The 27,500-nt window shown below is 29.4% G+C and overlaps 3 protein-coding genes across 12 annotated transcripts; 1 reads left to right on the top strand and 2 right to left on the bottom strand.

Moving 5' to 3' along the window:
• Window positions 1–2,582: 2,582 nt before the first annotated feature.
• LOC124950494 lies at window positions 2,583–12,452 on the bottom strand. Of its 4 annotated transcripts, none has more exons than XM_047497256.1 (7): window positions 11,899–12,452; window positions 7,651–7,817; window positions 6,242–7,394; window positions 5,441–5,847; window positions 4,446–4,980; window positions 3,540–4,230; window positions 2,583–2,964 (listed from the first exon to the last, which is right to left on the bottom strand). In XM_047497256.1, exons 2-7 carry the CDS (start codon window positions 7,657–7,659, stop codon window positions 2,862–2,864), a joined length of 2,898 nt encoding a protein of 965 aa, XP_047353212.1. In that variant the 5' UTR covers window positions 7,660–7,817; window positions 11,899–12,452; the 3' UTR covers window positions 2,583–2,861. The 4 variants fall into 4 exon arrangements, with proteins under 4 accessions (XP_047353212.1, XP_047353214.1, XP_047353213.1 ...); XM_047497258.1 differs by having other exon boundaries at window positions 7,651–7,799; XM_047497257.1 differs by lacking the exon at window positions 11,899–12,452 and adding an exon at window positions 11,532–11,606.
• Window positions 12,453–13,155: 703 nt separating this feature from the next.
• LOC124950542 (sorting nexin-25-like) lies at window positions 13,156–18,904 on the bottom strand. Its single transcript, XM_047497381.1, has 11 exons — window positions 18,388–18,904; window positions 17,913–18,223; window positions 17,674–17,843; window positions 17,165–17,559; window positions 16,660–17,083; window positions 15,220–15,524; window positions 14,323–14,580; window positions 14,110–14,246; window positions 13,757–13,996; window positions 13,369–13,651; window positions 13,156–13,272 (listed from the first exon to the last, which is right to left on the bottom strand). The coding sequence occupies exons 1-11, from the start codon at window positions 18,610–18,612 to the stop codon at window positions 13,219–13,221; spliced, it is 2,802 nt and encodes a 933-aa protein (XP_047353337.1). The 5' UTR covers window positions 18,613–18,904; the 3' UTR covers window positions 13,156–13,218.
• Window positions 18,905–19,463: 559 nt separating this feature from the next.
• Window positions 19,464–26,482, top strand: LOC124950477 (biotin--protein ligase). Of its 7 annotated transcripts, none has more exons than XM_047497222.1 (17): window positions 19,465–19,689; window positions 20,302–20,485; window positions 20,561–20,686; window positions 21,370–21,521; window positions 21,613–21,783; window positions 21,850–22,003; window positions 22,338–22,403; window positions 22,500–23,004; window positions 23,089–23,223; window positions 23,298–23,624; window positions 23,707–24,061; window positions 24,156–24,332; window positions 24,405–24,537; window positions 24,643–24,803; window positions 24,936–25,050; window positions 25,196–25,409; window positions 25,530–26,482. In XM_047497222.1, exons 2-17 carry the CDS (start codon window positions 20,476–20,478, stop codon window positions 25,699–25,701), a joined length of 2,973 nt encoding a protein of 990 aa, XP_047353178.1. In that variant the 5' UTR covers window positions 19,465–19,689; window positions 20,302–20,475; the 3' UTR covers window positions 25,702–26,482. The 7 variants fall into 7 exon arrangements, with proteins under 7 accessions (XP_047353181.1, XP_047353182.1, XP_047353178.1 ...); XM_047497223.1 differs by having other exon boundaries at window positions 20,302–20,686; window positions 23,707–23,849; window positions 23,988–24,061; XM_047497224.1 differs by lacking the exon at window positions 20,302–20,485.
• Window positions 26,483–27,500: the final 1,018 nt, after the last annotated feature.

The following is a 27,500-nucleotide window of genomic DNA, read 5'->3' as shown; positions in this document are numbered from 1 at the left end:
GTTTATTTTATTTTTATTTTATTATTATTATTATTATTATTATTATTATTATTGTTATTATTATTGTTATTATTATTATTATTATTATTATTATTATTATTATTATTATTACTATTATTATTATTATTATTATTATCATTTCAAACCGTTAGTTCATTTATTTATTTTTTTCTTACTTTTTTTTTCAGTTTTACAACTAATCTTTTTTTTTTCTTTTTATCTTTTTTTCTTATACGATCGTTCCTGTCTCTATGAAAATTAAGAATAATATTACGATGATGAATCGACGATCGATCGAACTGTAAAATCTCGTTTATCCTGTTTGTTTGTTTGTTTATTTGTTTGTTTATTTGTTTGTTTATTTGTTTTCTTTTTCTCTTTTTTTATTTCTTTTTTTTGTTTAAATATTTGTCTTCTCAGAATTCTCGGAATGTTAATCATTTTTTCTCGAGAAAAAAGAAAATACTAAAATAAATAAATAATTGATTAAATAAGTAAGTAAACAAATAAATAAATAAATGAATAAATAAATTTAACGTCGAGAGCGTTGATGCCGTTACGTCAAAATCTAACGTTGGCCCAGCCATAATATCCCGTATACCGTGCGAAGCATTTAATTCTATCATTCTGTTTCCAAAACATTTCCTAATTATTAATATTAACAATAGAAAATAATTGTTACATATGTACATAGTTGTATGATTTTTTTTTCTTCTTCTTTTTTTTTTCTTTTTTTTTTTCTAAAGAAATTTATCTAAACAATTTTCACCTCGAACGTATCTTAATGTTGATCTTTATTCCCAAATTATATAATTCTTGAGATAAAACAAAAAAGAAAATAGCTATAAATTATTTACATAAGATTTCTTGAAAAAACAATTTATCTAGTTAGATAACTTGCTTTGAATATATTAGAAATACTCGCTATATAATTCTAATTTCTATTTCATTTGAGAAATGAGCATTCAATTAATCGAAAGTCATCGTTTAAAATAGGAAAGAGAAAGAGAAAAATATAGACAATTTAAATGTTACATGCTTCTCACGATAGACGTACACATACACACACACATACACACACACACACACATATATATATATATATATAACGTTTATATATATATAAACGTTCTTTATGAAGTATTCGTTATATAAATAAAAGCTAACGTTACGTGGTAAATGAATTTGTAATTATATTTTTTGTTTCTTTTTTTCTTTTTCCTTTTTCTTTTTTTATTGTTTTTTCTTCATTCGAGAATAAGTGTTTAAAATATATATAGAGTTTGCGATTCACCTGAGTGCTACTTTATTTTGGATTCACTTTCGGTCCTTGCGCGATACCCTTGTTTTTTTTTTATTTTTCTATTTTTTTTTTTTTTTTTATTTATTTTTGTATATGTGTGTGTGTGTGTGTGTGTGTATATATATATGTTTATGTTTTTATTTTCTGTTTTTTAAATACATATTCGGTACGGTATATCTGAAAGATAAGAGATTAAACTGGAGAAACTGGATCTCGAAAAGAAAAGAAAAAAAAAAAAAAAAAAAGATAAAAAAGAAACAAAAACTGAAGGAAGCCATTTTTTAAAAATGCATCTTTCCTTTCCGTGTACTACTATTTTTAGGCGTGTGTCTTTTTTATCTTCTATCTTATAAAAATCTTTAAAAAGGAATCTATAATATATAATCTAAAAAAGATATATATATATAAAGAGAGAGACAGAGAAAGAGAGAGAGAGAGAGAGAGAGAGAGAGAGAGAAAGAAAAAGAGAGAGAGATAGAGAGAGAGAAAGAAAGAGAGAGAAAGACAAAGAGAGAGAGAGAGAGAGAGATAGAGGGAGAGAAAGAGGAGAATTGAAAATTTTTGGGAAAAAGAAGATGAAAACAAATCAATTCCTTCAACTAGAATTGTGCAAAACGTTTGAATTAATATAAATATAAGGAAGAAAATCAATCGATTAATTTGACAAGAGTTATTGAAGTGTATCACCGTCACGTGGATAATGAGGCAGTGGGCGAAGGACTATGATATAAAAATCATTAAAAAAATAATATTCTAAATATTTCTACACATTCACATAATTTAAACGATACCTATCGTCTTATCGAAAAGAAAGATATTAAAATGAGATATTAAAAAGAAAAAAGAACAAGAAAATACAGTAACTGTGAACAAACACATTTTTTGTATGTTAAGAAAAAAAAAAAAAAAAAAAAAAAGAAGCAGAAAAAAGAAAAGAAAAAAAAAAAGAAAAAAGATATAACATTTTATTGAATAATAATCATGTCCTCGTAAATATCACGTAAGTATCATTAATCATTATACTGACAGTTGGATATCGTTAAAAAGTTACTCGTAATACATGGATATGAAAGTAAAAAGTATCCTGATACAAACCGTTTTTTTCTTTTTCTTTTATTCCTCCGTCCCCCCTCCTCCTGCCCCCCCCCTCCACCTCTTCTCAATAAAAACGATCCATCATTAATCGAGCTGGTAATCTCTTTTTGTATATTTTAATGGTTTTAGCGTGAAATATAATTTGATTGTTAAATAAAGGAAAAAAAAAATAATAATAAATAAATAAATAAAACAAACGTTTATTAATTCTCTATTAAAGAAAGGAATGTGTGTATTCGATCATAAGAGAGATAGAGAAACAGATAGACAGAGATATGAGGAAATGAAAAATGTTAAGGAGCTAGATGATAATGAACCAGTACGCTCCGTGAATATTTAAGGGAGTGTATCAAGTTTGGTTAATGGACGGTGAAGCACAGAACGTGTTAGGTATGTTGTATCACTACTAAACGGTAGTTTCCCGGTCAACGTGAATATATTCCACGAAACCGGGCTGCTGATGTCAGGATGCCGCACCCAAAAGTGTCTCTTCCGTCGGCGCCCGTCTCGGTTTGCTATTCTTCATCGTTCCTTTATAACGAAGTCGTTTCGCGCGTAACCTGGACCTACGTTGTAACGAAATAAGAAGAAGAAAAAAAAAAAAAAAAGAAAAAAAAATAAGAAAAATAAATAAATTATTATAGAACAACGTCACTATTTTAATTATCGTCAATGTTATAAAAAAAGTTCATCATTGAAAATCCTACCCGATATATGTAATTAATCTTGCATTTGTTGGATTAATAAAATATATCACAAAATATATCATATCTAACGATATTTATAACGTTAATTATTCGTATGTTAAAAGTTAAAAAAAAAAAAAAAAAAAAAAGAAAAGCAAAAAGGATTAAAAAATTTTTAATCAAAACTTCTCAACTATGATAATTTCAATGTACTTAATAATGATAATTATATTAATGCGATAATAGGTAATATATTAACGTAATGGTTTTTAATAGGGAAAGGAGATAAAAAAGAAAAAAAAAAAGAAAGAAAAGTAAAGAGAAAATAGATTGGAAAGATACGAGTACGTAGAAATATTGGTATAAGTATTACGAACATGCATGAGTCCATTTAAATGGAAATTGTTTGGACACGAGGATGGGAAGTAGATTCGAAAAAATTTATTTATTATTACCTGCTGATTAGTATGGCGAAGAGGCACGCAAAGGCAGTGACAATTCCGGTAACTCCGGCAACGACGAGCCATAAAGCCGGCGGCAATAACCCTAATAATCTAGCGCCGCTTCCGCAATTGGCCTCGTCATGACCGGACGGGCAGTGTGGCCTGCCGTCGCACCAAAGACTGGCAGCGATGCAAGCACCAAGTTCGGGACATTTGTGCGGACAATCTCCCTGAGATACGGTCTCGTTCTCTGGTCCTCTTTCTGGAAGACGTAACTGTCTGCGTAAAGCAGCTCTGCTCTTAGATATTTCCAACCAAGAGGCTGCAGCTTGACCGGATTCTCTGGCAACAAAATCCAATAAAAGTGCAGGTGGCCTTGGTGGCCCAGGCCATTTCCCTTCCTCTCCGCCTAACCATTCTTCAGAAAACACATGAACTGTAAACTCCCTGGCACCGGGTTCAGCTGGACAAACCACTTTCAACAATCTTGGTGGCCAACCGGAATACAATAATATCCTGTTAGATGTTGGACATTTAATGGCGTCGCTCGATTCGGATACCGGTCCTGGTTCTAACGGCATGAACCAACCCCAAGTTAATACAAATAACGATCTATTTTCTCTAGCCTCGACTAACCATGGAAGACCCTCGCAATAGATGTCCGGCCTTGATAAGGGCGGAGCAACGAATCTTAACTCTCCACCTGTTTGATCAAAAATTAATTCGATTAATTTAACGAGAATCAAAAAGAAAAAAAGAAATTCTCAATTATATCAAATTGATATATATATATATATATATATTGGCTGCTTAGTACCATATCAAATTTTTCTTTTTCTTTTCTTTTTTTTTCCTTTTATTTCGGTATAATTATCTTATTTGGGACAAGCTGATAAATTATTATTGATGACACATTACCTTCGCCACGAACTCTCTGTTTTCTCGGGCACTCCGGTGAACGCACCAACTCGAAACTGGCGTAAAAGAAGAGAGTCTCGAAGTCTTCGTGAGGTGCCTGCTGATCTACCAGGAACGTAATCTCAAGTGCTCTTCCAGCTGAGATATGGGTCAACGGAAGATTAGACGTGTTATCGCAAAGACAAGCTCTAGGTAATTTGACGTCACGCCACGGTGCCTCGTAAAGAACCAATCGAGCCTCTCTTGAACCGATCTCGTGTACGCAACGTGGTCTACCAGTATGTGGGTCCGGTTCGCTGATACAGGACGTTGCTTCCCCGAGGCTAACGTTGTGCAACGTTAATCTAACTCTTTCGCCTACTCCAGCTTCTATTCTATATTTGCAATCCAATTTGGAGGAACCACCTCTACCGTAAAGCCGTACATCCCGTGGTGACGTCACATCACCGCTTCGAACTTTACGCCAAACTCTGCTACAAACACCGTCTCCCCATGGTTCACCAACTTGAATCGTTGAAATGAATTCGTATTGAGCCTGAACAAATCGACGTTAATATATACCTTAAATTTCATACATGATAATTATAAGTTATATCAAACAGATATGTATATACACATATATATATATGCTTGCTCAAACTTCGATTTCGTTTGAAGTTTCAATAAATTTTAGTGAGGAATATAAACTCTTGCTTAACTTTAAATAACTTTTAAATCAGATATTGTATTTTCGAATTTTTAACTACTTCGTTTAATTAACTAACAGCTTTAACAGATTTAATCCTAATTTAATTAATATCGGATCGTTGATATTGGTAAATATCAAGACTTGTAATGAATATAACATAGTTATACTATATAAATATCACGTATAAAAAGTGCTTTACACAGTGTTGAGAGATTCTTTTTTTCGTCGTCGAAAATAAATGGTTTCGTGGTTCAATTTTCAAAATGTAAACTTTGAAAAATTATTTCATACAGTGTGTTATATTCACCTGAAAGTTGACATTGTGAAGAGCAGTTCCAAGTACGGTTTCCATTCGCAATGTTAAGCTCGGTGCAATCGTGAGATAACTTTCATCTGCTGTGCAAGGTCTAGTACTTCTCGTAGCATTTCTAAGGGCCGCATGTGCACAAAGTTTAGGTGTACTGTCGCAAAGGGTGACCATAGGAAGTCCAGTTAACGGAGATCCATCCCAAAATAATAATTTAACTCCACACAATGAATCCGATTGCGTGCTAGCATTATTTTCCGTACTCGTTGTTAAATCCCTTTGAGAATAAGATGAGAAATATATCCATACGCGATCACCAGCTGATCCTTTGATATTCCACGTGCAACTAGAACTTGGTGGTAGTGCGTGAAGCGGAGCTCTTAACGTGCCGCTCCTTTTGGCTGTACCTGCATCATTCGTGGATTCGCATGAACCACTGGAACTTTTGTTTAATTCTCTTGGTATTTAATTAAAAAAAAAAAAAAAAAAAAAAAAAAAAGTAAAAGGAATATTATCGAATGAATTAAATATTGTCTATCACATCAATTTTGGACTCGCATAATACAAGATGTCCATTGGAATGCATGCGTTCGTAAAAATTATTTTTTTTTTATATCATTCGATCTTTCAGTGGTCACCCTGTATTATAAATTCAGGTATATATAAATATGCAAAAACTAGCATCGAGAAATGGTCGATAATCAATTCCAATTAACTAACAATAAAGGATAATTGATTGAGTATTATACGAAATAAATAACATTCTGAGTAATCGAATAGGATTATTGCACTATATAATACCATTGACAAAGAAATGACATCCTTCGGAGTTCCTGGCATAATCCAAACCATCTGAGTCCACATAGATAACTTGAACTTCCAATTCGAGTCTCAATGCCGACGCTCCTAAAGGAATGGCAATCGGTGAACTTCTAAACTCAACGAGCATATTTGGTCCTCTGGCGATGACTCTTGGTAAAGGACCACCACAATAAATCAAAAGTATTGGATCTTCGGTACGCAAGCCGTCGTGAAAGATTAGTCGATCTTTTTCAGGCGTGCAATCCTGCCAAATGCTGAGCGACGCATTGGAGCTGGTTAATCCAGTTGGGCCGGTTGGACTGTTTTTAACAGATATCATAGCATGTTTGCAAGTTGGTACCTCCTTTTGACGGAGCGTAATCATACAGCTCGCATTTCTTGGATATTCTCCTGGATAATTTGGGCTTTGGAGACGACATTGTTTCAAGTGGCACTCGTAAAAGTTTCTGGAGCAGTAGGTTCCTGGAACGGGCGAGCCCCTCTCGATTGGATAATCCGGCTTTCCTAGACGTGCCACGGCGTCGTTTCGAGAAACGAAACGATATCTAAGACGGAAATCAAAGGGAACGGAGGGTGGTGCGTGAAATAGACGAATCGAGGCAGTGACCGTACTGGTCTCGCTGTAATAAGTTGCACGATTTTCGCCGGCGCCACACCAAAATCCACCTGTAAAGTGTCTACCCAATTCGGCCAATTGCAAAGATCCTTCGGGACAGCTAGCCGATAGATATTCGGCGTTTGGCTCGAGACGTCCTACGCTGAAGGAATCCCAAAGTAGTTGAACGAGTTCACCGTAACCTCGACCAGCCGCAGTGAAGGTCAGGTGACATAGAAAAGGAAGACGCGTTTCGGCTGGTCTAGAAAGCTCCAAATGATAGGTACGACCCTCCTGACCGTGATAGGTGCGGTTGCATGGAGTACAAAGCGTTGGCTCGTCGCTGCCATCCCCGCAATCATTTTTACCATTGCAATATGCATCAATTGGTACGCAATGCCCGTCTCGACAAGTCAATTCCGCAAGGCCGCAGGTGCCGCCGTTCGAACCGGTAGTCCTCTTGATCAGGATCACCGATATAAGGAAAAGGAAGATCAATCCTGTTCGTACCTGCCCACCTCCGACATCGGCTATCTCCTGAAATATTGATAGATAGCCGTGAAATTTTTCGCAATTCCTTCGGGAACAGTTCTTCTCGATTGTTTTCAATTAAATAAAAATCAACTTTATCAAAAATACTGTTTTTCCAATGAACACGTTTTATACTGGTAATCACCCACCAAGAGAAAGAAAGAAGCAAACAAACAAACAAACAAACAAACAAACAAACAAACAAACAAACAAACAAGCAAATAAGCAAACAAATGAAAAGAAATAATTAAGTAAGAATTACCATAATCATCCGCCAGTAGGTCAAGCATCACAGTAACAATCTTAAGAACGTTGTCCGATTCGACGGCAGCATAGTGTGCTCGAACTATATACCAATTCCCGGTTTTTGCACGTTGAGAGGAGCACCACCCACCACCGATGACACCGCCACTGTAACCATAATCATAACTAACGCACCACCGGTGCTAACACCGGCAACAACACCATCTACGCCAGCAACACCTTCAATCACACTCTTTCACCACCGATCACGATAGATAGAAAGAGAGAGAGAGAGAGAGAGAGAGAGAGAGAGAGAGAGAGAAAGAGAAAGAGAAAGAGAGAGAAAGAGAGAAAAAGTGAGAGAGAGATAGAGATAGGCAGGCAAACAGACAAATGGACAGGGAGGCGAACAGAAAAAAGGACCGTGCGTCTGGTAACGAGAATTATCACAAACAAATTTCAAGGACGGAAAAGAAAAGGAAAAAGTCGTCACGGAATGAATTCTATCCTTACTCCACGATCGAATCTCGGTGACTCTCTTTTACACGCGAGATTCGAGCTGGAGTCGATGAGGCGCTGGAGATGGGCGCGGGAGTCGACGCGCAAGTGCCCGGTGCATACTGCACACAAACGACTCGTACGTTGTCGTACTTTGTCGACTCGTGCTGCAGAATCTAGCGGGGTAAGGGAGAGGGAGAGGAAGAAGGAGCAGGGGCAGGAAGGAGGGTAAAGAGGGAGGGCTGGGAGGATGATGGGGCTGAGCTCAGGGCCTGGCTGCTAGGCGCCTCGATGCCATCGATCGCAGCATCCCTCTCTCTCTCTCCCTCTCTCTCTCTCTCTCTCTCTCTCTCTCTCTCTCTTTCTTTCTCTCTTTACTCTCTCTCTTTCCGTCTCTGTTTCTGTCTCTGTCTCTGTCTCTCTTTTAACACCAACGAGAAATCCTCGTTAAAGTTCGTAGAACTAATTTCACCCTTCACCCCGAACTATATCCACTATCATCTTACTTTTCATCAAAAAACCAACAAACTGACTGACTCTACTTTCTCTCTCTCTCTCTCTCTCTTTCTCTCTCTCTCTCTCTCTCTCGCTCTCGCTCTCTTTCTCTCTCTCTTTCTCTCTCTATCTTTCTCTTCAATGGACAACAACACGTTAGGGAGATCTCGTGTTCGAGATCTATTCAAAGATTGTTCATACCGATAAGTTTCCTCTTTTCTTCCTTTTTCTTCTTTTTTTTTTCAACGACGTTGTTCTTGTTATTGTTGTTATTGTTATTTTTGTTGTTGTTTTCTTGTCATTCTTTCCTTTTGCTTTCCTTTTCAAGATATCATTCTTAAGAGAAGAAACTTGAAAAAAGCTTCTTTATATATAGATACTAATGTGTATATATATATATATATATATATGTGTGTACATGTATATGTACATATATATATATATGTACATATGTATACATACGTATTTATACATATATATACATATATATATGTATATATGTATGTCGGAATATATATATATATATATAGAAGAGATACACAGAAAAAGCCCAAAGAGAGACGCCTTTTAGCTCTCGCACGAGAGTTAGAATAGGACAAGGCGGCTTTTTCGGGTTGAGATTAAATCGAACGACAAAGGGACGCTCGTTGCCTTGGTTTCCCTCGGTTTTGCGCGGGGGATTATTAAGAGAGAGAGAGAGAGAGAGAGAGAAAAACAGAGAGAATAATTGTTGGAATTTTAGTCGGACGAATTTTTATTTGGGGAGAGTGGGAGGGGGAGGGAAGATGAACAATTTTTTTCTTTCTATGTTTTTTGTTCTTTTATTCTAACTCGACGTAAAAATTATTTTTTATTTGATAAATCTCTTTATCCTATTTTTATTATATAAATGGATCAAACGATAATCCATGTAGATCATTGATCGATCGTCTCTCTCTTTTTTTTGATCGTCGAATAAATGAGATCTGTTTGTTTTTTCTTTTCTTTTCTTTAAATTTCTAAAGAATTATAAAAGAGAGAAAGAGAGAAAATATCTATAATTGTTATTACAAATTAATTAAATTTTATACGTTATATATGTCTGTGATAAATCATGATTTTGATTATAGTTTTTATTATATGTGCCGTGAAAAGCTTGAAAAATGCTTTCCCTAGACAACTAAAGTAATTCAATCTATTGTCTTGACTTAAAGGATACGTTGAAAGTTGGCGCGGTGACACAGAAACAAATAGGGCCGTTTAAAAGACCTGCCTCAGGTGCAAATGTTTAAAGTTCGGTTATCTAAAACGAAGTTTTCAGAATATAACAGTAGACCAATGATTTATTAAAATATTCACATTATTTTTAGAAAAATTCTATTTCTGCAATATTAATGCACTTCGTACATAATTATACATAATTTAACTATATCATTTATACGAACTATTTAACGTGAAATATAATTAATCACGTAAATACTAATTATATTATTTATAATTATTTTATAATTTTTTTTCCGAAGTATTTTTTAATAATACATATTATGTATAAATAGCTTGTAATTCCTTATATATTAATAAATCCACATGATAGAACTACGTGAAGTGCTAAAAAAAGAAATGAAAATAAAAATAGAGATTCTCATTGGAAAATATCAATAAATTTATTGAATGAATTTATAAATAAAAAAAAAAAAAAAAAAAAAATAAAAAAAAAAAAAAGAAAAAGAAGGAAACGAATAATAGTATCGTTGTATAAATAAATTTATTATAATAAAGGAGAAAAAATGATACTAGTATTTATAAATCAATTCAATAAATAATTTCCGATGTTTAAATCGTTTTGTTGATGATATTAAATGAAATGATAAAAATGTACACATTAAATGTTTACTTGTCGAATTAATAAACGAGAAACGATCTATCACGGATATTACGTATGTACATATATAAATATGTATACTCATGTACATACATATTCGAATAGTAATGTGTACGATAATTTCTATGTATGACTACAAAAACAACACACGTGTATGTATGTACGTATATTCATACACACATATATTAGATAGTACATACTTTGGCTGGTTAATGCACCGTAATAATGGCCTTGGGCATCCATAATGTTTTCGGGGATGCATTCATACCAAAATATTAAATACGTGAGAATGTTTGCTTGATAAAATCGAACGAATTCAACCAATTATAAATATAATTTGATTTATAATGAATTGGCATCAATTAATGCATATAATAAAATCATTTAGGGATTTTATTTCAAACTTTCGAATCTCCTTTATTCTATTATTATTATATAGTTTGTTTAAATGTTATGAACGCTTTGAGACTTGTTCGAGAATAAAAAATATAATTACTTTTTTATTTCTTCTTTCTTTTTTTTTTTTTTTCAATATTTTTATTTTTATTTCTTTTTTATTTTTTTTTTTTTCTCTCTCTCTCTCTCTCTTTCTTTTTTTTTTTTTTTTTTTTTTCAACCACTAGATAACTGTAATGCTCGTAAATATCACGCTCGGTGCTCGTTAAAGAGCTCACAGTTTCCGCTAAGTCTTTGCCAGGAGGTTGCTTCATTCTCGCTTCATGATGAAAGTGTGTCGTTGAACGATTTATCTCTCTTTCTCTCTCTTTCTCTCTCTTTCTCTCTCTTTCTCTCTCCATCCCTCCCTTTATCTCTCTCTATCTCTCTCTTTCTCCTTTTCACTCTCTATCTCTGTCTCTCTCTCTCTCTCTTTCTCTCTCTCTCTCTCTCACTTTCTCTCTCTATTTGAGTTTTTGATAGTAACGAATGAGAATGAGTAAGATACGTGATAGAAAGAAGAGAAAAAAGAAAAGAAAAGAAATAATAAAAATAATAATAAAAGTTTAAATTCGATTAAACGTTTACCCTTGTTACAAAAAGTTGATTACCTGATCCGAGTTCGTTTGAGTCTGAATACAAATTTTGGAGTCTCTCTCTCTCTCTCTCTCTCTCTCTCTCTCTCTCTCTCTCTCTCTCTCTCTCTCTCTCTCTCTCTCTCTCTCTCTCTCTCTCTCTCTCTCTCTGTCTTTTTCTTTCTTTTTTTTGGTTTTCATTTTTGTAATGAACAGAAAAAGAAAAGAAATACGTGCAAAAGGAAGAAAAGATAAATGACTAAAAATAATAATAATAATAATAATAATAATAATAATAATAATAATAAAATAATAATAATAAAAATAATAATAATAAAAGTTCAACATAATCCCATGGATTCTCGATTGAACGTGTTTACTTTTTTTTTCAAAGTATACATACTTCTTCTCCAAAGGTTTATTACCCTGACCTCCGTTTCGTTTTGAGATGAGCACAAATTTTTTTTTGAGGAGCTACTTCGTCATATTACTTCTGCATTTAAAGAAACTGTAATGAAAAAGACTCGAAACGTTCAGTGGAAATTATTCTCAAGTGGTGACGATAAACACACCAGAGAGAGGGTTGACGAGTTTAAATCTCTTAAGAGAGGTACTTGACTCCCACCGTGAATCGATATAGACTTCTTTTAAATGCATACCTCTATTTTTATCTCTATCTCTATTTCTATCTTTATCTCTATCTCCATATATTTATCTCTTCCTCTCTCTCTCTCTCTATATATCTATCTCTTCCTCTCTCTCTCTCTCTCTCTCTCTCTCTCTCACTCTCTCTCTCTTTCTCTCTCTCTTTCTCTCTCTCTCTCTCTCTCTCTCTCTCATTCTTGGTTATCTATTAAGAAACCAAGTTGAAAAATGGTTTTCTTGAAGCTACTCATATATCATTTCTTTCAACTTAGTTTATATATAAAATAAGATGTAAAAAATACAAAAAAAAAATATATATATATATACATAGAAATTAAATAGTATTAGATAAATTTTCACGAGAGAAGATCCTCTAAAAACTATAATATTTTATAGCGATCGATATATACATATATCCATATATACATACATACATATATATATATATATATATATATATATATATACTAATACATATATCTATATATACATAATATATATATATATATATATTTATATATATATATATATATATATCAGAGCCAATAAGAAGGTAATTTGATTTTTCTTTTTTTTTTCAGAATTTATTTCAGTGTGTCACAGTAATCTATCAATGTAACGTCCACGTTTACGACAGTTTGTAAACGAAAACAACAACAAAAATTACACATGTAGAAAATAGTAACTAAAAGTATAATCGTCTGAAAAAAAGAAAAAAAATAAAATATATATATATATATATATATATATATATATATATATATATATATATATATAAGGACAACAACAATGGGTGGGAAAAAAAAATTTCATTCGAGTTATACTAAAATCACAGTAATTGTCAAAAATTAAATTGGACACCTGGTGGATTAATCGGTGCAATGAACGAACTATCATGTCATTAGTTCGATAGAACTAATAAAAATATATGGCAGTCATACCACATTGACGTGTTCTTATTTTTTTTTTTTTTGTATTTCTTATTTTCCTTATTTTTCATTTGTTTCTTTTTTTCATTTTTATTTTTTTCTTTTTGGTTTTTTTTTGTTTTTTTTTTGTTTTTTTCAACAAAATCTTTTTACTTCTCTTGTAATTCAGGAAAGATCTCATACATGACCACTTCGAAGATATCCTAAAAATAAAAAATAAAAAATTATCATCATCATATTAAGTTTCTAACATCGCTGAATTATTTTATTACGATAATAAAGGAATCATTTGAACGTACATAAAATAATTGTTTATTAAGATTAACATTTTGCAAGGTATCGAAGACTTTTATTAACCCACGTTGCGCACTTTGTGCTCCTACCAAATTAGTTAGAACCTCAGGTACGTTATTTAATATTTGTCTACGAGCTTCTCCACGAGTTTTTAATTTTTCTTCGTCCGTTCTTAATACTGGCCCAGATACAAGATGACCATTGGGCCACCAAGATTTTGTAAACAATTGAATATAATAATGAAGCATCGGTTCAGAAAATACCCATGAAATTGTGTCTCTGATTTGCCTGTAAAAGAAAGAAAGAAAGAAAGAAAAAAGAAAAGAGAAAAAAGAAATCGTTTTAAACATTTTATCAATAATCTTTTATTAATGATATTTTCAAAAACTTTACCTGTTTATCGTACGACCATAAGTGATTTGAACAAAGGTTATGAGCGATCGACGAAGCCATCTAAAGACACCACGCAGATCAAAAATTTCACCTAAAAGTGCATACAATGGTTCAGCAATAGCATCTTTTCCAGGACCTATATAAGAATCTGTTGCTGATCGATTAGTTTCGTTATCGTCGAGAAGCAATGAGTAATCTTCCTCTTCCTCTTTATCTCGAGACTCGTTATTGTTTCCAGATCTGGGAAAGATAAAATATATATATATATATATGTATGTGTATATATATATATATATATATATAATAATGATCATTAGTACAATATATGTAAACTATATAATAAAATAACGTACGAAGTTTTAAACAATGTAGATAATGAAAATCTTGACTTTTTGGGAGATGGCGCCGAATGTTTTAAATGTTCCGAACTTGGGCTAAGAAAAGCATATAAAGCTTCACTTTGATTGAGTCTTTCATCCTCCAATACGAACTAGAAAGGAAAAAGAAATTTTTCTTCTTTTTTTTTTTTTTTTACTGTTAAAAAATTGTGAATAAAAAATACCTACGTTTAAATATTTTTGTATTTGCATTTTGGCTTTGTCGAGAGTATTCTTATCGGATTTTCCAAAGAATTTTAATGGCTGGGATGGCAAGTCGAAATTTTTCACATAGGAACACAATTGACGTAATTGCCTATGAAGTTCCTGAAAGTCTTGTAATTTCCTAAGTACTACCCAACCACTTGATATACTTTGATCGTTGTTATCATCCTCTACCATATGTATAACCAGTACGAACTGTGGAGCTTCGCCGTTTTCCGGTATCTGTACATTTATTTATTAAATAATTAATTTTATAAAACATATAGACGTTTCGAATAAGTTTTAGTTGAAATATTTAAGAAAATAACATAGTACCAGAGATAGATAAATAAATTGATAGATAGATAGATACAGAATAAGTGAATGAAAAAGAGACAGAGATAGAGAGAGAGAGAGAGAGAGAGAGAGAGAGAGAGAGAGAGAAATGAATAGAATGAAAAATACGTGCTTACATACTTCTAAAAACATTTTACTAATTTGTAAAAGCGAGCGTATAAAAGCCGTTCGATCATAAATACAGTAAGTAGAATAAAGCAAGATGAAAATATTGTAATTTTATGTATCTATATATAAAAAATCAAACGCATGGAACAAATTTCATATTTCTTCTTTTTTCTCTCCTATATATATGTATATATACTCTTATATATAATAATATATAAGAGTAATATCTCTTATATATTCTTTATTTTATATACAAACGACATATTTCGGATACGCTTATAAAAGTTTTTCCGTGTAAAATAAATATCTTAAAAGACGAATGCAACATAGAAACGCGTAACATACCTCGGCAGATAATTTAGAGATACATAGAGTTTTATTAAGAAATAATTAAATAAAAAAAAAAAAAAAACATACATCTGCACTTTGTACATCAGCTCTCCATCGACCCAAGTGTTCAGCCCACATTTCAGTATGACTCAAGTGCGCTTCTAGTTGTCTTTTTTCACCTTGCAACCATTCAACTTCCTTTCCCAGAATACTTAAAACTCTGCTTTCGGGCTTAAGAGAAGATTTAAGTGCTTGCAAAGCTTGCATTTTATTATTCAGCTTCTCTTGTAATTGGTCCAATTTACTACGTGCATAATTGGAATGTTCTCCGACAAGCAATGGTGAATTTTCAGATAAAGTTCCTTCGACCGTTTGTTGATCCTCCACCAACCCTGATGTTTCAACAATTTAAACACTTGATAGCGCGATAGATATTAAAGAGAGAGAGAGAGAGAGAAAGAGAGAGAGAGAGAAGGATGTAACAAACAAAAGATCAACTTTTTCAACTATTATATATTAGGCGATAAATATGTATGTGTGTGTGTTGTGTTGTTGTATATAGTAAGTCAATATTTTACAATCATCAAGCTGAAGCAACATGAATTAATTATTAAACGTATTCTAATTAAAAAAAAAAAATAATAAATAAATAAATAAATAAATAAATAAATAGTAAAAATAATAATAAATATAAACAAATAGTAACAATAATGATAATCAAAGATATAAAAAATCATACATATTCCTTAGTTCTATAAATGGCAATAATTAATATTGAAAGAGAGATATTTAAAATAAGAATTTTCTATTCAAAATGGAAATCATTAAAAGGTTTATATTGTTATTATTATTTATTTATTATTATTATTGTGTATATATATATATATATCTTATTATTTTCATTAATATAGACCCTCTTGAATGAAATCCTTTATCGTTTTTTTTTTTTTTTTTTTTTTTTTTTATAAATGACCGAAAATTTTATATTCGAAAAGAAAAGATTTAACGACATTAAAAAAAATAAGAAAAAGAAAAGAAGAAAAAAATGTTACCCATTATACACTTTAGTGAAATATCGATCGTTTAAGAGAGATATAACGGGTTATATGTTTGCCCTCAATTTTCCGTTACTCGATTACCTGAACCGAATATATATATATATATACATACTTTGATGTCTACTATGTATTAAATAAGAAAAACGTTCTCATCAATTCAGTTTATTGACATAAAAATTGATATACTTTAAGTAAAGGAATATGTATTTATAATGGACTGTAATAATGTATCTACATAAAGGATCTTATATTTAGTTTTAACTTTTACTAGAAAAATTTTCGAGTAGAAAAATGTGATAAATTAATCTCTCTAATGAGATAAATCACTGAAATCACGTCTTTTTATGCTATAGTTAAATCTGTATTAAAGAAGCACGCATATAAAAAAAAAAAAAAAAATGTCATGAACAAAATGTATTAATGACAATGGCTTGCAATAAATAACAATAAAAATATTCAATGTACTTACCATCTGCTCTAGCGCTTAATAATTCTTCTTGCATTTTTTTATATTGTTCGCTAACCAAAAATGAGGAATAATATTTCTCTTCTATCGTTTTGACTACACTCTCTTGGACCTCGTAAAACACGGCTGGTCCTTTGTCACCTAATAAGAAACTTTCCATTCTTTTTCGTACAAGCTTATCGACCTTTATTTCGGCAGTCGGTGATCTAATATACGTATAAAAAATTTCAGCTCCAAGCTGATGCCAATTAGATCTATCAGCAGATCTCAATTCCTGCACAGCAGCCCAATATCCAATCAGTCCTTGGCTTGAGACTTGTTCTAAAAATTGGGAAAGATATTTACGACCTATGACATTATCTAAAATTGTTTGCAGAGGCAATACTCTTCCTTCTGTCATTGCAGTTGGACCACATATATCACTATCCTAAAAGATATCAATTATATTATAATCAATACAATTTGCAACGATATTAAGAATAACAATGAATATTAATAATAAACTAACTTGTACAGGATAACCGTCCCATCCTAATGACTGCATATGACATTCGCATGTATTCTTTGCATATGTCAATTGACTAATATATCTTTTTAACTTCCTTGCTTGATTTACATCAGACTTTCCAAATGCATTATTGTCCGGATCCAAACCCTGCGCTCTTTTTACATTTTGTATTGTTGTGGCCTGCATAATTTCAGTAACAATATTATATCTAATATGCTTAAGGACCTCGACGTCTCGCAAACTTTTAATCATACGAATAAAATCTTCAAATGATTCAGCATATTCATATGTTTTTCTATGCATAGCAGCTGCAAGTTGTTGCTGTTCAATATACAATAATATCTTTTGGTTGATATAATCAGGATCGGTAATAAGATCTATCGCTGGTTTCAATACTGAAACAATAAAATAAAAGAAATATATTTTCGTTATTATGATATATATATATATATATATATATATATATATATATATATATTATATTTTATGATTTGTTGCATTGCACCCACTTTTACACGTGAGAATCTCCCTCAAGAGAAATTTTGCTGGGGAAAGAGAGTAACTGCGTGGCATTAGAAACAATATATACAATTCACTAACTTTTCTTAAATACTCCAATTCTCCTACAGGGGACATCAAATGCGATGATAAAATGAAAACAGGTTCTTCACCGACAGATCTAAAATGATTAAATTATTACCTCAGGATTATACGTTAAGTTTTAAAAATTAAACAAATAAATACTCACGAAGCTGCTTGTGCTATTCTAATTTTTTCAAAATGAAAAATTACTTTATTAACTATATTAAATACTACTAGCTTAGTATGATCGACTCTTAATAAACGATCATGGAGACTCTGTATAGCACCCCAAACATCTTGTTTCATATTTTCTAATATTTGATCAGAATTAAATGATAAATCATTAAGCCAACAACCAATAAAATCTTGAAAAGCTAAATCTAAGAGATTTTGTAAAGCTCCATCTACTAAACGACTAAAAATCATTGGATAGCGAGATTGTTTTTTAATGTTTGACAATTTGGCCTCGTATCCTTTCTATAATGAAAGAAAAAGACATAAATATTATTTCTTATCAAATATAATTAACTATTGTTTAATAAGTCATCAGTTTTTTTTCTTCTTCTTTTTTTTTTTTTTTTTTTTTTTTTTTTTTTTTTTTTTTTTTTTTTTTTTTTTTTTTTTTAAATAAAATAACATACCATTAATAAATTACGAAACGCATCTATCTCTGCAAGTGTTTTAACAGTGCCAACACCTGTTTGATGCTTTGATGACAATGCTATATTTATTAACATAACCACTAAAGGGCCAATAAGGAGACAAAGTATGGTTAATAATCCATAAAAGCAGCACCATAACATGCCATTCCAATAAAGAATGGTAAAAACGCTGAGAATTGTGCACAAAATATAAAATATAATCATTTTGTATATGTTTCAATATAATCGGATAATAAAATTGTCAAGCGTATTTCCTTGACAATCTTTATTTTCATCAACATTTAACCCATCTTTAATATACTTTTCCGTTGACGTGATCGTAATCTTAACATGATAGTAATGAATTTCCGATTTATATATTTTAATACATTTATATTTTTTATTTTCTAAAGTAGGATCAAAATAATCACCGATGCACATCAACGATATCGGTAGTATTACCTCGCTTTGACACCTGTTATGTTTTCTATAGCCGGGCGTAACTACTGCGCAACGATGTACGCGTCGATTTTAAAATGGCGCCCTCCTTCAATTTTTAGTCACTCATAGTGAAATTATTCATAGATTTTTCATTGTTAATAATAAATGTAACATAATTATTAAAGTAATTAAAGAGATCTAATACAATCAAGTATTACACTATTAATTATATCTATAAAATTATCCAATGCATATTCCAACCTATATGGAAAAAAATATCCGAATTTTGAATGTTGACAAATAAAAAGTGTAAAAATAATAAATTAATACTTTTCTGATATTCTTAATAAATACGTAATTAATAGATGTATATATGTATATATACATATATATATATATATATATATATATATACTTATATTAATATTAATTTGTCTGTTGCTTAAATAATTCTTTGCTTGCAAAAACATACAGAAAAGTTTTAGATATATTAGTTTTTTTTTTAATGTTCCTTATATAAATATATAGTTTAGTTTTTTTTAAATGTTCCTTATATAGATATATAATTTTTAAACAGGATTTTTTATTTTTGCAAGATGGCAATACTAGAATTACATTGAACAGCCAATAGTAAAAGAGAGAAATAATGCAAATGGCCTGAAATCGTCTGTTACTATGACCAAACAAATTTATGTTTTTAAGAATTAATCGTTGAAACATTTGATAGGGTTCATCAAATGATTATTGTGTGTTGCAATATTGCTTAATATTATTGGATCTTATTTATTTTTAACATATATTTATACGTAGCTTACGATTATCTAAATCTAAAGAAGTTAAAGATTTTTTGCTTTCTATCCGGTAAGTAATAATTAATCAAACGATTACACGTGGTTTTTCCAATTATTAATGTACTTTCTATTTCTTTTTTTTTTTTTTTTTTTTTTTTTTTTTTTTTTTCCTTCTCTTTCTTTATCCATTCGAAAATTAACTTTTATAAACACTTTCGATTATACAATGGTTATAATACATTAATATATAAATGTATAATTTCCTAATCCTTAGGTGCAAAACCAAAAGATTTACCGCCATTTATTTTTCTTTTTCTTATCAGTAATATAAACAATGCATCATTTGGAGATAACAAATTTTACGGAAATACTTGACAAATATTATGATACGTTTATCCATTCCACCAAATTCGTTTCTTTTCAGATCACAAGTCCTGCCATTTTTTTATATTTTTATATACTATTCATTTGTTAAATCAATAAATAAGTTATTGATAAAAAAATTGCTTTAGAATTAATAAATACAGTATTATATAATGTATGTATGTATATATATATATATGTGTATATCTATATATGTATATATATATATATGTATACATATTAACTTTTGTATATTATTATTATTATTATTATTATCAGTTTCTTATATTCACTGACTTTTAAGTTATTTACTTTTCAGTATAGAAATTAATGCTATGCATGAAATAAAATAAAAGAAACATTATAACTGTTAATTTTGCGTCATCGTAAAAGATTTTATATTAATTTTCATTTTAAATAATAAATAAAATTATTACAAAAGTACTGCATACAATATATCTATAGATGCATACATTGTCTTTCAATAAGGATTATGTATACAGGTATTTATGCAAGAGCCTTCTATCAAATAGGATACTATTCCAGAAAGATGCTATTAACATTTTTATATATGATAGCGACAACAATTCAAACATGGAGAATTTCATCCTTAAAAGCACGTTTATGTGCTTTTTTTCAAGGAACAAAACACGATAAGCCATCAATTATGCTCTATGCTAAACCATTGGCATGCATTAACGAAGGTACAAATATATTTTAGATATTATTAATATTGATGTATATGTTCTTTAAATTTCTTTACAATATTTCTACAATCTTATATACAAATAGAGATATATTTTGTTATTATGTTATAATATGATAGATATAAGGTACTATTTCTTTTACGTGTAATTTTTATTAGATTACAAATTATTTCAATTATTTTATAGTAGAAGTAGTATATATACATATAATAAAATTAAAAAGAAAAAAGACATGAAAGGAATATAGATCTATATCCATTAATTCAGAGGTTCTCGATGTTAATGTTAATAATAAAAATAAAACCAAATATTTTAAATACAGAATTAATCCTGTCTGATGTGATTTTATTAATAGAATAAAATTAAATAAAAAAAAAAAAAAAAAAAAAAAAAAAAAAAAACATAAAGTAAAAATATAAAATTAAAAATATAGAAATCAAATGTCATCTATCATTACAAAAAAATTTAATCGTATAGACATTTGTATTCGTTTACTAGTCTATAAATTGAGAAACACTGTTGCAGCATCAAAATTATTATCTCTGTATAACTGGTTGCCTATCGATAGGCTGAAATTGCACTCGAGATAGAAACTAATCAGAGATATTATTTTTTAAGATAATAAATATATATCATATTTATCTCGCAATGTAATGAAAATTTTATTTTATTACTTTCAGAATATAATAATCTATCTAGTCCTTCAGGCAGTGAAAATGGAGAAACAGATAATTTTATGAGTTCTCATCTTTGTCAAAATAAATCACTCGCAAAACTTGGAGATTTACTTTGGAGTCATGGCGATGCAAGATTATGCACTATATATCCACAAGTATTTATCAAATTAATAATAAAAAAAAAAAAAGTATTTTAAAAGTCGAAAACAATATTTTAAAATGACGTCAAATTTCTTTACGTTTTAGCAAAAAATTAACATGTCCGAATGGTTGGCCTATCAAAAAGAAAATCCTTTTATACCTATATTTAAACAAAATATTAATGTAACATCGTTAATTGAAAATTATAGAATGCATATTTTAATTGAAGCTGACTTTAATATGTATCAACCATATATCTCCACAAATTCAATGAAGGTAATTAAAAATTTTTATCAATTTAAATTAAGAATATTATTTCATTATTATGTTTCTGTACCATAGCTAGAAGATTATGGTTTAATTATCAGTTGGATGGCAGATAAAAATTTAAATATAATTATGGAGACTGATTTGGATCTTGTAACTAAATTTGCAATTGCTGTAATGGAAGGACAATATTATATTAACAATGGTTTAACTTTAACACGTATATTGTGTAAGTAAATACTATATCATTAAAATATACAAATATACAAATATCGAATGTTAATGAAATTTTTAACACCTTGACATACAATGACGTTTGGTAGACGTCATTCATTTCATGTGCCATTATAGACTTTAACGTTTCCGAGACGTCAGGAATGGTCTTCGATGAACGCCGTACATTATTCAATTAAATTATTCAATTATTTCACTCGTGTGTCGATTCTGTTTTGTTTAAAATGTTCAAGATGCTCTATTTATACTCTCTCCCTCTCTTTTTTTTTTTTTCCTTTTTTTTTTTTATATGTCAAGGGGTTAACAAAAATAATTCATATATTTTTCAGCTGTTTTAGTATCAGGGTATCCATGTACTTATCATAGCGAACAGCTTTATTCACTACCAGATAATAGTAAGTTACAGAACATTAATTAATATTTTATATCAATTTAAAATGTATCCTTATTAATTAATATTTATATATAATTTATATATTGCAATGATATAGAATTAACAGGAGTAGAAGAGTGGGAAACTTATGTGAAGAAATTGAGACTAATAAGTAATACTGCACGATTAGCATCGCAACAAAATAAATCAATGGATGTAGCCGAAATTCCAGATTTATTTATTTTTCCTAACGATGATTCCGCAAATGTACAAATATCTACAGATGAAAAAATAGAAACTAATAATATGATTGAGAGTCCAAATAATATTACAACGTTACAAACAACTGCTGAGAGTCCAGTTTCTATAAATTCTGAGATAATTGATACAAAATCTATGCAGTCAGAAAATATTAATAATTTGGAGGAGTCTGATATACCAACGTTTAACGATGTACCTGAGTCAAATCGTGTTTCTTCAATTAAATCTAATATTATAAAAACAACATTAGATAAGGATAAAATAAAAGAAACTTGTGAAGATATTGCAAAGTCTGGATCTACAACTGATGATCAAGATAATAGTACAAAAACAACTGAAGCAGTATCTACACCTATTCTAAAGTAAATTTTCTATGTTTTACTATAGTAAATATTATGCATATTAATTATATACATATATATATATATATATATATCTCATTTTAGAAGTCTTACTCCAAAAAGAACAGTTACGCCATATTCTAAAAATTATAAACCACCTAATGTTTTAATTTATGCCGAAAGTGCTGTATCTCTCGATAATGTTAAAACTGTATTAGAAGCTTCATTAGGCACCGACAAGTATGATAATAATTTATAAGTTAGAAAATAATCGCAAATTAACGAGTTATTTATATAATAATTAATCTTCTTAGATATATATTGTATGTCCTATCACGGGAAGAAGCATGTTCTGATGTATGGATGGAACAAGCAGCCCTTGTGGTTGTATGCGGTAATGTTGGGGTTGAAATTAGTACTCAGCTCATTGAATATATTGTTCATGGTGGAAAACTTCTAGCATTATGTTCCGATACACTTCATACTTTGCTTCCATCTTTTAAAACGGCTGAGGTGCGTGAACATGAACTCGTACATTTCTCTTATGGAAAATGGAAACATGTTCGCATGATGCATCATATATTTTGCTATCAAGCATCACCAGTGAGAACTCGATTTTCTCATGAAAATGAAGATATAAAGTAAGAATTTTATTGAACAATATAATAAAAAACTTTAAGTTAAAATTTCTCATATAATTATATTGAAAAATATTTTTTTTAGTTTAACAGCTATGAGTCCTCCTGTATCGGCTACGGTAAAAGATAAGACAGGCAAGTCACATTCCTTCGGGATAAAAGTATTAGGAACGGAAGAAACATGGCATACTCCAAGTATCATACTTGCTAATTTAACCGATAGCAATGGTAAGGCTGTATTTTCACAGATTCATTTAGAGGCAGATCCAGCACAATATGAGCTTGAAGAAAATAAATTTAATGCTCTTAAAAAAAGTGATCTGGCACGCTTAGAAATATTTAATGATCTATTAAGTGTACATTTAGGAATAGAAGTAAACCCATTGTCAAAAAAAACATCAGTGAATTATACGCCAGCATTTTTCTTAGGCAGACACGAGGTATTTTAATTTTAATTATAAACTCATAAAAGAAATGGTATAATAACTAGCGAGATGATATTTCAATCGATAATTATTCTCATTCAACTTGCAGTTAAAATTAGAGGTTTTGGAAAAGTTAAAAGAAAAGATGCATAATGACACATTAAAAATGCAAAATTTAGAAATACAATTTTGCAAAAAAAATATCGATAAATCAGCATCATCCTCGTTTCTTCCAGTTATGATACATCAATGTCCTGATAACTTTTCTACAATTGAATATTTTGAGGTAATTCTTTGAATTTCATTTATAACCATGTTATAAAATATCATTTTTATGATATCAAATTCGTTCTCATAGAGTCTCAAAACAAAGGACTTGGGACGTCTGGTGATATATGCAGATATCTTGACATCATCAATGAATGTTGTAAATGGTCAAAAGTTGCAACACGGATTGGTTGTCATTCCATATCAACAAACTCAGGGACGAGGTAATTGATCTTTTTTTTTTTTTTTTACTAATATCTTATTATCAACGAATATTTATTTATTCATTCATTCATTCATTTATTTATTTATTTTTTTTTTTTCATTAGGAAGAAATAAAAATGTATGGCTTAGTCCCAAAGGTTGTGCAATGTTTACCATACAGCTTCACATACCAAAGAACTCTTATCTTGGTGTTCATATTTCAATACTTCAACATCTCGTTATAGTTGGAATCGTATCAGCTGTAACATCTGTACCTGGATATGAGGTTTCTTATTTTTTTCATTCATTTTTCAATTCATTATATCTATAATTAATATTTCAGGATTGTAATGAATCTATTATTTAAATATATTTATAACTGTTTTATTCAAAAAAAAAAAAAAAAAAAAAAAAAAAGGGATTAGATCTTAGAGTAAAATGGCCTAACGACATTTACGTTGGAAAATCAACCAAAATTGGTGGTATAATAGTTACTAGTCACTATGATATGTCATTAATTATATGCAATGCTGGTAAGTATTAATAAATTTATTGTATAAAAATGTTATATATATATTTATTTATTTATTTATTTATTTATTTCGTTTATATTATATTCTAACAAAAAAATTAGATATAACTAAATTAATGTCAGGTACGAAATATAATTGTTTCTAGGTGTTGGCGTTAATCTTTCAAATAGCACACCTACGTGTTGTATCAACGATGTCATTGCCGAATATAACAAAGTAAAAAAAACAAATTTGCCACTTTTATCTTATGAACGTTACTTTGCTTTGGCGTTCAGTGAAATAGAATATCTATTAGATATTGTACAAAGTGGAAATATAGATTATTTCTTTCAAATTTATTATAAATTTTGGTTACACACGTTAGTATATAATAATATTCATATTATGCTAACAATAAGAAAATATTATTAACAAATTTATATATTAATGGGGTTTTATTTTATATTTTATTTTTCTTTCTTTTTTTTTTTTTTTTGCAGTGACACTGAAGTTACGATTGTATCAAGTAATGGAGATAGTGAATTAGTTAAAATATTAGGCATCGACGAATATGGATTTTTAAAAGTACGAGGAAACAAAGGGAATACATTTTCGGTTCAACCGGATGGAAATAGTTACGATTTATTAAAAAATTTAATAAAGCCGATATAGATCTATTAGCATTAATCCATTTACAAATAAATTTTCAACGCTAAACTTTATAATATCGTACACAACAACGATAGATATCGAGCATAAATAATTAAAACAATGAAAAGAAGAAACCAAAAAAAAAAAATAAAAGAGACAATGTCTGCGATACGATAACCTTTAAATTTAAATAAATGACATAAATCATATGTCATAATCATATATAATAATGGTTGTAAAAAATAATTATATATATATATATATATATATATATATAAAATTCTATTTATATCTATTTAAAACAAATCTTGATGAATTATTATTATTGTTATTCTTTTTTTATTTAATTTTTTTAAGGTGTGTACACGAAAGATGTATATCCGTTTAAATTATCTTCTCAACTATATGTATATATATATAATTGTTACATCTCAATAGAATAGATAGAACATGCATCGTACTGTTATATCATATACTACAATGTTCATCTAAGTCATATTGTTTACTTATCTCGTTTGCAATGTTTTGTAAAAAAAAAAAAAAAAAAAAAAAGAAAAAAAAAAGAAAAAAGAAAAGAAAACAAAGTGCTTCGCTAAAGTTATGTCGCAAAGATATAATATTCCTTCAAAATCAGCTAATAAAAATTTACAAAATTGAAATAATATTAATAATAAAAAAATATTGGTAAAACGAAATATAATAGCTGTAAGCCATATTGTTGTATAGTTTATTGCAGTGTTTACAATTTGTTGTATATTACTTGTATTTATAATGAAATAAAAAATTCATTATGTTACACATATTCTCAGTTACTAATTAAAAAAAAAAAAAAGAAAGAAAGAAAGAAAGAAAAGAAAAAATATTAAGATAAAATAAAATTATAGACAAATTAAAGGTCAGCCAATAAGATAAATATATGTATATACATACATATATACATATATGTATGTATATATATATATATATATACATATACATATATATATAACTTCATATATATATATCATAAAATTAATTTATTTTCTGGACAAAGAGACATGAAATTCTAATGTACATTATATCAGAATATTGCTAATCCTAAAATTTCTTATATATACCGATTTAAAAGATATAAATTCTCACATGATACACAGGAATTTGTAATAATTCGTGCTAGTTAATACTAGCATTAAAAGGTAATGTATACATACAATGTATACATTTAATTTTCATACATATTGAATCGTACATTTCTCTTCTGTACATACACTTTTTTTTCTCTTTTTTTTTTGTCGTTTTTTTTTCATTCTTTTATTTATTTATTTTTTTTGTTTCTAATCCGTGTCGCGTATATTAGCATGTAATATATTCTGTATTATTGTTATGATATTTTTAATTTTTTAATTTTATTCATTTAGGTCGCTAAGCCTATATATGATCAGGTAAATAAATTGCTTTTCTACTATAAAATATCTTGCTTTGCATATTGCCCCCATTATTTTTCTTTTTCAATCGCTGCTATACACAAATTATATATATATATATATATAAATATATATATATATATATATATATATATATATATATATATGTTTCATATATAGAATGTGAAAATCGGAGGAAGAATGTGTATAACGATTTTATATATATGATATATATATCTCTATATATATATATATATATATATATATAAATGACGAACTTTTACAATATATACATTACTTATGCACTAATTTTCAACAGTAAATAACGTCATATTATCAGTATGATAGCGGTGGATTATTTTTACAAAACAGCAACGTGTAATGCATCTGTCATGTGCAATTAAATTATAATATACA

Source organism: Vespa velutina, chromosome 7, assembly GCF_912470025.1.
Source record: "Vespa velutina chromosome 7, iVesVel2.1, whole genome shotgun sequence".
In the NCBI taxonomy this organism is placed as follows: Eukaryota; Metazoa; Arthropoda; class Insecta; order Hymenoptera; family Vespidae; genus Vespa; species Vespa velutina.
This window is presented reverse-complemented; position numbering and strand designations above follow the sequence as displayed.

Excerpts from the sequence above, each read along its gene's own strand:
- LOC124950477 (XM_047497220.1), top strand. The coding sequence starts at position 20,476 with ATGTATACAGGTATTTATGCAAGAGCCTTCTATCAAATAGGATACTAT. Across the intron at positions 22,004-22,337 it reads AACTTTAACACGTATATTGT|CTGTTTTAGTATCAGGGTAT; the intron begins GTAAGTAAATAC and ends TATATTTTTCAG. Across the intron at positions 24,538-24,642 it reads TCAACAAACTCAGGGACGAG|GAAGAAATAAAAATGTATGG; the intron begins GTAATTGATCTT and ends TTTTTTCATTAG.
- LOC124950494 (XM_047497256.1), bottom strand. Across the intron at positions 4,981-5,440 it reads TTCACAATGTCAACTTTCAG|GCTCAATACGAATTCATTTC; the intron begins GTGAATATAACA and ends CGATTTGTTCAG. Across the intron at positions 2,965-3,539 it reads TTCGCCATACTAATCAGCAG|GTCCAGGTTACGCGCGAAAC; the intron begins GTAATAATAAAT and ends GTTACAACGTAG.
- LOC124950542 (XM_047497381.1), bottom strand. The coding sequence starts at position 18,612 with ATGATTATATTTTATATTTTGTGCACAATTCTCAGCGTTTTTACCATT. Across the intron at positions 17,844-17,912 it reads AGAATAGCACAAGCAGCTTC|ATCTGTCGGTGAAGAACCTG; the intron begins GTGAGTATTTAT and ends TAATCATTTTAG. Across the intron at positions 13,997-14,109 it reads TCTACATTGTTTAAAACTTC|ATCTGGAAACAATAACGAGT; the intron begins GTACGTTATTTT and ends TATCTTTCCCAG.